Consider the following 11,133-nt stretch of genomic DNA (forward strand, 5'->3'; position numbering starts at 1 on the left):
GATGATTTACTCTGAGTTTATGAATGATACTATGAACCATTAACAACTCCTAAATGAGCTTTAAAATCAAGAATGAAATGAATTTATATCTGTTTGACTGAATGTGTATTAATGTAGAAGTAATGCTTTATAAATCAGTTCTATAGAGCCTCCTCATATTACAGGCTAGGTTTAAGTAGCTGTGCATGTGTCAGAGACCTCAGAGCAGCGTTACAGAGTGAGAGGAGCAGCATCAGCAGCATCTTCATGTGTCGACGGAGCCACGGTGACTCTGCACCCAGAGACTGATGCACAGTTTACTTTCACTTTCATCTTGCTCTCTGCAGACTGCCTCCTGATTGGATCTTATTTTGCAGCATCCTGGGGCACTTCTTTTTTCCAATCTCTGCTTTAGAGTTTCTCTAACAGCATTTCCAGGTCAGGTGCTTTTTTAATATTAACGTTAGATAGTGATGGTGAGATGAAGCTTCATGAAGCATTTAAGCTTTCCAGTCAATCGGTGAAGCCATGGGTCGAAACTGCGCCATCAAGAGGACAGTCAGTGTAAATCAGACTGATTATAATCACACCAAGGATTTGGTGCGTGAAGCTTTGAGTTGGGTTGCGAGGCTTCGCACGTCACGACCCAACCCCCGATACGCGCTTCACAACATTTGATGTATATGTGTGTATATGTATACATTGATATATCTATTGATATATATTTTATGTATATAGTGTTTTTCTGTTCTATTTTATATCATTTTTTATTCATCCTTCGTCTCTGCACTGAGCTGCTGTAATGCAAACATTTCTCTGTCGTGGAATCATTAAAGTTTTATCTTATCTGAAGAAGCTGCCAGTTTGATACCCGAAACTATGGACAATGAGGCTGATGTCAGCGTTACCCTGGTAAATAGAAGTAGCTAGTATAAGTTAGCTGAAGCTAGCTCAGGCAGCAACTGCGTGTGATCGCTCAGTCCAGCTATTTGCAGTAACATTTCAATACTTTAAATGAATGCAATGACTAAAAATAAATACATGAATATAAAAATTATGGGTTTGTGTCAAAGTGTGTCATTGATCCAGTAATCAACAAAGGGCACTGCTTTGTACTCTGTTGGAAAACTCCTTGATTGTTTTTTTAGATGTGAGTTCCAGCCGTGTGGAGTCAGAGTCAGGTTAGCCCTGTGGTTCTCAACTCCAGGCCTCGAGGGCCGGTGTCCTGCAGGTTTTAGATGTGTTCCTGATCCAACACACCTGAATCAAATGGCTGAACGACCTCCTCAGTATGCAGTCAAGTTCTCCAGAGTCCTGCTAATGACTTCTGTATTTGGCTCAGGTGTGTTGAAGCAGAGACACATCTAAAACCTGCAGGACCACGAGGCCTGGAGTTGAGAACCACTGGGCTAGGGAAAAACAGACATCCTTGGTTAGAATGGAGGGGCAGAGAGTCAGGTAAATACCATCAAACATTGGAACAAGTATGTATATAAAGTTTAGTTCATTATATAAATCTGTGCAGATGAGAATAGCATTTAATAGCATGTTAAACATACTTAAAAATCAAAATAAATTGTCAATTACATTGCAATAACCGGTGTACTTTTATTTCTTAGTGCAGTATACCCACCACAAAAATGTAGACTACACCACTGCTTCTGTGGATACTGTAGCGATGTCTTATTTTAATAACACATAATCACAACTACATCCCACTTTTTGTAGAGGTCTGTCCTCTGCAGCTACATGTTTTGCACTGTACAGACAGTAAAAATGTAAATCTCCATTATTTGTCCTGTCCTGGACTGCAGACGCTGATGCAGAAGGACCTTCACTCACGTCCTCACCACTCGCTGATAAATGCAGGTTCAGCCAATTATTTGGGTTCTCTATTGCTGCTATGTATGTTATCATTATTGTTTTATCATAGTGCTAAATTTTGAATAATTCAACACAAAAATCACAATTTGGAATGAAATTATAAAGAAATACTGAGTTTAATTCTACTTGTCCAACAGCAATATTTCTGTGATTATATTTCACTTTGTTTTGAGCCATTAAAGGTTTGTCATGTATCATCCATGGACTCTAACAAAATACACGAGGTTTTCTATCGATAAAGGGACTCAAAACTTTTTGTTTTGTTTTTATAATTTGTGACTTGTTTTTATGAATTTTTACTACTCATATTGACTTCCATTAGTCAAAGTCTCCAGTCACGGGTTAGATGTTCAAAAGTCTGAAATTACAATATTCTGAGAGGTTATTGTGGATTTTATTAGTCCATTAATAGCAAAAACCATGGTCTGTGCCCCAGCTTTAAATATAAGATTTACATACTTTGAACTCTATACAACCATCAATAAAATCACAAAAATGAGATTTAGTAATTGCCTCAATTTGTTATTAAAGGACACGTACACTTAAATTGTTTTAGTAAGTCGTTTCAAAATGTGGAGGAGTGGTTTGTAAATTAGCTTAATTACAACTGACTTGCTGTCCTGTGTAATTATGTGACAAATGGAAAAAAAATAATTTCAAGAATTAAATTTAATTCATGAGATCAGCATAAATCAAAATTCATCCGTGCATATTTGGCACACACACACAGACAAACACACAGTCAGGTAAACTGTAAATCAGAATCAAGTCTATGTGAATCTGGAACTTGTGCACGCCTCCTTGTGGTCACTACAAATGATACATCTTAGATAATTCAAATTTTTTAACACAACATCCTGCTGTCTGAAGTTTCATATGAGCATTTCAAGGGAGTTTTTCCTTTCCACTGTCGCCAAGTGCTGCTCATAGGGGGTCATTTTGACTGTTGGGTTTTCTCTGTATTATTGTAGGGTCTTTACCCACAATACAAAGCGCCTTGAGGCGACTGTTTGTTGAGATTTGGCGCTATATAAATAAAATTGAATTGAATTGAATTGAATTGAATTGAATTGAATTTATTAAAAACATTTGCTTCTTCACCATGTCAGTCACTTCAGACCTGACATGGACTCACCTGGAGGCCAGGTGGTCTACTAAAGCCTGACAAAGCCCATCAGCTCCTGCTGTCCCACCGCTATTAGTGACATCAGTGGCGACTTCCTGTCCTTTTTTCTTGACCTGTTTGTGGTAGAAGTCATAGACGCTGCAGAGCAACAAGGGAAGATGATGACCACCAGGGGGCGTCATGGCCTGAAGTCTGACTGACGGCATGACTGGATCATAAAAATGAGATGACATCATCATGATTCAGTTAAAGCTGCAGCACAATAAACTCTGTAAAAGTGTTTGTGTGAGAGCTGAAAGTCGCCTGGAAACTCTCACATTAATAAACTGCAGCTGTTGGCAGATGTTCACTGAGCACACCAAAAAGAACCTGAGATGTCTGAACACTTTGCTTTCATATGATGACCTGATGATGTCACAGAAACACCGGCTCACCTGACTTAGACAGAACATTTGTGTAGCAGAGCTCAGAGCCGGATTTGTGGACCATCTCCTTCTGAGGTCTCCACAAGCTCAGAGCTGCCGGATCTTTGTTCCAGCTCTCTGCATGCTTCTCACTGAACCTGTGAGATGAAGATGGATCTGAGAACAAAGAACGAGGGAATCAGGTTAAAGAGTGAATGGCTCGGGCTGAGCTGCTCCTCCAGCAGGTACAGGTCACATGTCTGCTGCGCTGTGCTGCACACAGTTTGGTTTCTGGTAAAGAGATTCATAAATCTGACCCTGGATCATTCTCATGTTCATGCTCAGGTTCTGCTTTAAAATAATCCAACTTAGATGTGTCGTCTAAACCAGTGGTCCCCAACCTTTTTTGAGCCGCGGACCGGTTTAGTGTTAGAAAATATTTCCACGGACCGGCTTTTAAGGTGTGGCGAATAAATACGTCAAAATAAATGATACGACCATAACCAAGTGTGATATTTTCTACGTATAATAATAAAAAACGGGAATCCACTTTGTATTCGTATGCAACTCTATCAGCAGCGTTCTCGTAACATCCCGCCTCAACATGAATAACAGGCTCTCTGCCCACAGCGCTCCCTGGTCAGCTGTTAGAGCCATGGTAAAACATGCCTTCAAAATAAGATACACCGCAAAAACAAATACAGTAGAAATCACCTCAGTCGGATTCAAATGGCCCAGTTTGGGGTCTATTATCGAATTTCGCTGCAATGGCTTCTGCTTCATCTATGAATTTGCTTCTGCAAATTTTATAATCTGAAATTTTACTCGTAAGTGCAAGTTTGTAGCTTACACTTGATTGTCCCCGGTGAAATGAACTGATATAAACACTACAACATTTTTCCAGGCGTTGTTAGTGTGTGTGTAGTTGTGCATGAACGAGCCGATGCATGGAAGCAGGAGCTGAGGAGGGTTTTAGCGCTAAACTCATCCAGTTTATGCGATCACATTTAACTGGAAATTTATTACAATGGGACCAGATTTTTCATCCGAGGTACGTGAATATCCGACGGATTTATGTGATGATTTTATTGGAATTAATGTTAGGAAAAATCAGGATCTGCAGATGCCATCCAACTAGAGCAAAAACCCGATTTTTGCAACTTCGACTTAGGTGATTTTTACTGTATAAAGCGCATGAAAAATACAACTCACCATAACACTGAATCAGTGTGAGCCCTGAGCTTGTTTCTCTGATACTCATTTTTGCTGGCTTCTGGTTTGACTGGGTTCGGTCGATTTCACATGGAGCGTGGCTGCAGAGCCGCGGTGTCAAGCGCTGGAGAGTCAGTTTGATGGCTGGGTCTACCTCACTGCTATCCCCGGTGTTGATAAATAAAAATGGTAAATGGACTAGTTCTTACATAGCGCTTTTCTACTCTTGTTGAGCACTCAAAAATTTAAAGAAGCGTTATGTAGGTCAACCAATCGATTTCGTTAGACAGGCCTGAAGCTTCTGGGTTTAATTTTAGCGGTAACGTATCATGTGAGCAGAAACGTCTTGACACGTCAAGAGGAAGTCATGGAAGGAAGTAACGGAGCGAATCCGCCCATTTTTCAAAATAAAATATAGTTTAGGCGCAGATAATAAGTAAAACGGAAATAATTTAAGTTATTTATTCTTTATGTGCGGCCCGGTACCAAATGTCCCACGGCCCGGTACCGGTCCACGGCCCGGGGGTTGGGGACCTCTGGTCTAAACAGTTTTGAGTCACAATTAACAAAACACATTTCTAACATGTGCTACATGCAACATTTTAAACCCACACTGGTTTAGTCTGGTCTAAACTGGTTAAGTCTGGTTTAAACTAGTTACAGTCTGGTCTAAACTGGTTTAGTCTGGCCTAAACTGGTTTCAGTCTGGTCTAAAGTGGTTAAGTCTGGTCTGACCTGATTTAGTCTGGTCTGAACTGGTTTCAGTCTGGTCTAAACTGGTTAAGTCTGGTCTGAACTGGTTGGAGTGATCCGGTGTTTGAGTGTGTGTGCTGGTCTGACCTCCACTCTTCCTTGTGTAGATGACTCCAGCCAGAAATATGATCAGACCCAGGATCATTCCTACAGCTCCAACAATGACCAATCTCTCTGTTTCAGGCATGGGTGGGACTGAGAACACACAGGTGAGAGTGAACACAGGTGAACAGAAACAGGTGCACAGGTGTGTAGACACAGGCAGGTATTTACCCCAGTCAATAATCAGAGGTTCCTTCAGACTGGCGTGCTCCACCACACAGGAGATCTTCTGTCCAGACCTTCAACACAAATGAACACTGACTCTCACAAAAATTCTTCAGATTGATGTGACCTGTATTCATACGGCCAGCTCATGGCTACCCGATCATCTGCTGCAACTATTGTATCATGCATATGACCAGAGGTGGGAAGTAACGATGTACAAATACTTCGTTACTGTACTTAAGTAGATTTTTCAGGTATCTGTACTTTACTTAAGTATTTATTTTTCTGACTACTTTTTACTTTTACTTCCTACATTTTTACACAAGTATCGGTACTTTCTACTTCTTACATTTTCAAACAGACTCGTTACTTTTTAACACGTCAGAGAGAAGTTTGCATTTCCGGTCAGTGCGCCGTCAGTCATCAAACGATCTGAGCCTAAACGGAGGAATAACAACATATAAGAGACAATCGTACTGGCGTATCCTCCATCTCCCCATATAATTAATGTATCATTTATAGCGCTATAATCGGGCCGGACCGAGTTGCGCTGCGGCACATAAACAGATTAGCTAGCACTACTGAAGAGGAGCGAGCATAAAGGGAATAACGTGTGGCAGGTAAATGCAACGTTTCTAAATGCTCAACAAATATCAGCAAACACACAAAGTGTGTGCAGTTTGTCACACAGTGTTTCTGCTAGCTAAAAGAATAGCTGCTGTATTTCAGGGAGAGCAAAGAGAGAGAAGTTCACTCAGAGATGGAGAAAGAGGACAGGAGAGGAAGAAGAGAGGTTAGAATTAAAGGTAAGGACTGGAAAACAAACTGAAGGATGCTGACTTTGTGTTATTCAAAGATTGTATGAAAATACTGCAGTTTAGTGTTTAATAAATAGGTTAGCTTGTTGTACTGTATTTACAGTAAAGCTCTGTGTTGGACTGGAGCACAGTGTTTGTGTTCATGGTCAGAGTTACAGGTTACATCAGTGCAGCAGAGATGAGTTTGAATCAAAGCTGCTGATGCTGAGATTCATTCACTGAATCCAACATTTCTACAGCCTGTATGCTGTCAGTGTAGGGGATGGAGATCAGCTCAGATAGCTGTGAAATACTGGGTTACATCTTTGTGAGTTCAGTTCATCCACACAGAGCAGTAAACCTCAGAGCAGCAGCAGCAGGTCAGCTGATCACAGCCTGCACACCAACATCATTTACTGCAGCTCACAATAGAAAGCTGTGATTCTTCTCCCCATGCAGAGCCACTACAGCTGATCTTAGGGTTCCTCCACCTTCTGAATCCCACTGTAACCCCTGAGTATCCTCATGTTTGTGTTTAGGTGGAGGCACAGTCACCCTCTACTATGGAGGACACAGAGAACAGAGCTGTGTTTAAATTCCCTTTCACAGTTTGTGTCCTACAGAACAGATTCAAGCTGAGTGCATTCATTAGAATTAAAATTTAGATTGGAATAACATTTGTATTCTCATGTAATATTATTTTATATTATTACAATAATATATAATGAGGTTCAGTTAGCTTTACAGAAAAAAAGAAGGTAGAAACGTCCTCCAAAGAGCTACTTTTACTTTCTTACTTTGAGTACATTTCAGAGCCTGTACTTTTTTACTTTTACTTAAGTAGAGAAGTTGAACCAGTACTTCGACTTTTACTTAAGTATTTTTTAACATAAGTACTTGTACTTCTACTTAAGTACAGAATGTCAGTACTTTTGCCACCTCTGCATATGACACACAAATACCTGCAAAGGTAAGTTAGGGAAATGTTCACAGAGCTGCAAATGTAGAAAGAGTCATAGCAGGATTCTAAGCTCCTATATTACAAACTAATGTGGGGACTTTGGTTCTAGCTTCCATTTAGTGAAACATGCTCTGCTGAAGCTCTGCTGAAGCTTCTGACGTCCTGCTCAAACACTCGATCTGCAGAAAGTCAAAGCTGGTTGTCTTTAGGACATTCTAGCAGCAGTGAGGAAGGAGACGAGAGACTGCTGTGAACAGGTTTCACCTGTGAATATCTGTGAAGCTCCATAACCTCAAACTAACTAACAGTGATCCATGCTGTCCAGGCAAACACAGACATAAAGAATCAACAGGTCCCGGTGCCACGCCTGACCTGGACTCACCTGGGCAGGTACTCTAATTTGGAGTGGACCTGGTAGAGCCAATCAGCGTTTGCATACTCTTCAGTAGAAGTGATGTCAGAGGTCACTTCCTGTCCGTCTCTCAACCAGCTGACTTTGATTTGTTTGGGGTAGAAGTTATAGACGCTGCACACCAACATGGCAGGATGATGACCACCAGGGGGCGTCGTGGAGTGAAGTCTGACTGATGGTTTCACTGGAACATCAGAATGAGGAAGACTCTTTACTTTATTTCCAGTTCAAACTGCAACACAGTGAAGCTGAAGTGACACTAAATCCAACAGTGAGTGCAGGAGTGCTCTGGGTCAGAGCTTCCTGTAAACTAACAGAACTGCAGTGTTAACTGACAACTGTGTTCAGGCAGCAGCTGTATTGATAATGATCCATCAGTGAGATGAGATTTTCTATGATGATCTGATGATGAACCATAACTCACCTGATTTTGTCAGAACATTTGTGTACCAGAGCCGACAGTAGTATTGGCAGGACCTCTTCTTCTCAGCTCTCATTTGAGCGAGCTGTCCATAATCATTGTTCCAGTATTCTGCATTCTTCACACCAAACTCAGTGTATCCTACAAACTTCCCCACACTGCTGCTGAACCTGACATACTCCAGCTTGTTGTAATAATAAGATCTGATGAGCTCCATGTCCTTCAGCTCAGTGGAGTTAAACAGGCAGCGAGTTGAAGTGTAATGTTCATATCCATCTGAGAAACAAAACTCAGGCTGAGCTGGATCCATAAATGATTTCATATATAGAAATTGAAAAACTATAAGGTACATACAGGTATTTAATAACTATTTTGCATATACAAATATAAATAACCCAACTATAAACATGGCAGCATAAAACTTTAATTCTTACACATTATGATATTATATTAAAAGTGTAAATGTTAGAAAAAACATACATTTAGACTAAATGCTATAGACAATGTTGAGTATTGGAAACAATCATAATATACATTATGTCTTAAAGAACATCAGAAACAATAAATTGTAAATTTAAACTGGACACAAAAGATTTTTTTTACATTTAAATTATTTTGTAAAAACATGAGAAATGATGTGCAGTAAACTGTACAAACTGACTTCATTCATGACAGGCACAAATGGTGAAAGCTGAAACTAAGAGTTACTTTTATCAGAGATTGATCAGCTGATTATGGATCTGATCAGTTTGTCTGTAAACTGTGAACAAAGTGAAATAAAGCAGCAGGAGGATCTTTATTGAATGTTTGTCTCCAATGATGGAAATATTGATTCATGGATCCAGCTGAAGCTCCCTTTACTTTCATCAATGAAAACATCCCTGAGTGGCTCACACTTCTTCACCCCTGTTCATATATGTGATCAGTGTATCAATAAGTGATCAGTGTATCAATAAGTGATCAATATATTGATCCTACCTGCTGTGCAGAGAGTGAGGAAGAGGAGGGTGAAGCAGAGAAAGGGTGAAGCCATGTTCCTGAGCTCTCCTGACAAACTCTGACTGAGAGCGGCTCTAAAAATGCAATCACATGACCTGCAGCATCAGCTGTTACCGGGAGGACTTTCCTGACAGGAAACCAGGAAGTGATGCTTAATAAACAGAATATATTCAGGTGGAACCACTTTAACCTGAACAGCCTTCTCTAATATTGATTTTAAAAACAGGTGGCTTCATAGTGTGGTGGTTTACACAATCTCCCGACGAGCAAAGGATCCCAGGTTTGGTCCCTGGAGGAGACGAGAATCTGTGGTGTTAGACTCCCACCTTGGGCAAGGTGTAGGAAATTTCTCAGTGATATGATGGGTACATGTGTTGGTGTATGTGAATGTATGAGGTCTAAACTGTGTGTGAAACTAGGATGCTGTTAAAACTGAGGGACCAGATGTTACATGAGCACCCAACCACTGGTCATCAGTGCTCACCCCCCACCCCCACCCCCAAACCTCTAAGGTGCAAATAAAATTGAGGGGCAGACAGTAGTGAAGAGATGAATGGGACCACCTCAGCAGCCCCAGCTCAACAACCTGTGGGTAACATGCCTGCCTCTAAGGTCCTGTGTGTATAGTGATGTGTTGTAAGTCGCAATGACAATAATGTAATTAAAAAGGAGAGGCAAGTGACTGCGCGGCACCACACGTAGCCTCTCCAAGAAGTGATGTGTAGTCTATGTGTGTGGTTGGTTCCTGAGTCGAATCTCCTCTGTCCTCTGATTAGCTGCTGCTGAGTACAAAAGCCAAATGAGTGAGACCGGACAGTGACCCACTGGAAATACCGCTCTTTACTCCAGTCAGTGATTTAAGTAAATAATTAAATACATAAGTGCTGTAAAGCTGATGCAGGGTGTAAAGGTCACATGATCAAAGTCTAGCTGAGAGCAGGGCATTGTGGGTGAGAACAATAACGGACACTGAGGAACGCATACAGCCAAAAAACAGCCTTATTCTGGATTGGTCCAAGAGGCCCACATGGTCGTGATTTTGTGTATTTGTAATGTTGTTTACATGCCTTTGGACATTATGCAGAATATGAAGACATTTTCAGTCACTTCTTTAACTTTGGCACGGTTCTGTTGTTTTAGCTTGAGATTGTTTATGGAAGCTAAGATGAGTGACTCTGAAAGGTCTGATTTAAGTTGTAAACTTTTATGTCTTTTCTTTTCTTTCATTTTCACAGTGTCTGAAGAGCGAGAGAGAAATAAAACTTCAAGGACGATGCCTGGCCATGTTTTCTTCAGCATCTGTAGTTACAGTAGCAGTATAGACAAGCGATGTAGCATTCGTCCTTTCAAGCAAAACAACACACTATAAATGCATCATCCTCTTCCACTTATCCTGGTCAGGGTCACGGGGGGCTGGAGCCTATCCCAACTGTCACAAGGCACGAGGCAGGATACAGCTGTACAGGTCACCAGCCTGTTGCAGGGCTAACACAGAGAGACAGACAACCATTCACACCTATGGGCAATTTAGAGTGACCTGCATGTCTTTGGACTGTGACAGGAATCTGGAGTAGCTGGAAAAAACCCACACAAACACAGGGAGAACATGCAAACTCCACACAGGAAGGTCCGGGCCGAGGTGGAATCAAACCCAGGCCTTCTAGATACCATTCAGTGCTAACCACCACACCACTCTGGTGCCCACAAGCTATAAATGTGTAACTAAATTAATTTAATGTTTGGGGGCCTGGATCACATTACTAAGTGACTCAGAGTGACCTGAGTTAACCACCACAAGAGATCAGCCTAAAGCGAGCAGAGCAAACATGGCCAACTTGCTGAAGCGCAGTGAGCTCGTCACGTGACTGACGCACACTTCCTTTACTGATCATAGCTGATGGTGGAAACTGAATTCAAT

The 11,133-nt window shown here is 41.2% G+C and overlaps 1 protein-coding gene across 1 annotated transcript; it reads right to left on the reverse strand.

The window, feature by feature from the left end:
- Positions 1 to 2,868: 2,868 nt before the first annotated feature.
- On the reverse strand, positions 2,869 to 9,291 carry LOC115775856 (rano class II histocompatibility antigen, A beta chain-like). Its single transcript, XM_030723376.1, has 7 exons — positions 9,195 to 9,291; positions 8,220 to 8,492; positions 7,766 to 7,979; positions 5,632 to 5,699; positions 5,446 to 5,553; positions 3,424 to 3,570; positions 2,869 to 3,197 (listed from the first exon to the last, which is right to left on the reverse strand). Exons 1-7 carry the CDS (start codon positions 9,247 to 9,249, stop codon positions 2,995 to 2,997), a joined length of 1,068 nt encoding a protein of 355 aa, XP_030579236.1. The 5' UTR covers positions 9,250 to 9,291; the 3' UTR covers positions 2,869 to 2,994.
- Positions 9,292 to 11,133: the final 1,842 nt, after the last annotated feature.

The sequence above is a fragment of the Archocentrus centrarchus genome, unplaced genomic scaffold (assembly GCF_007364275.1).
Source record: "Archocentrus centrarchus isolate MPI-CPG fArcCen1 unplaced genomic scaffold, fArcCen1 scaffold_24_ctg1_1, whole genome shotgun sequence".
NCBI lineage: Eukaryota > Metazoa > Chordata > Actinopteri > Cichliformes > Cichlidae > Archocentrus > Archocentrus centrarchus.

Excerpts from the sequence above, each read along its gene's own strand:
- LOC115775856 (XM_030723376.1), bottom strand. The coding sequence starts at position 9,249 with ATGGCTTCACCCTTTCTCTGCTTCACCCTCCTCTTCCTCACTCTCTGC. Across the intron at positions 3,571-5,445 it reads CTACACAAGGAAGAGTGGAG|ATCCATCTTCATCTCACAGG; the intron begins GTCAGACCAGCA and ends CTTTGTTCTCAG. Across the intron at positions 3,198-3,423 it reads AAATGTTCTGTCTAAGTCAG|TCATGCCGTCAGTCAGACTT; the intron begins GTGAGCCGGTGT and ends TTTATGATCCAG.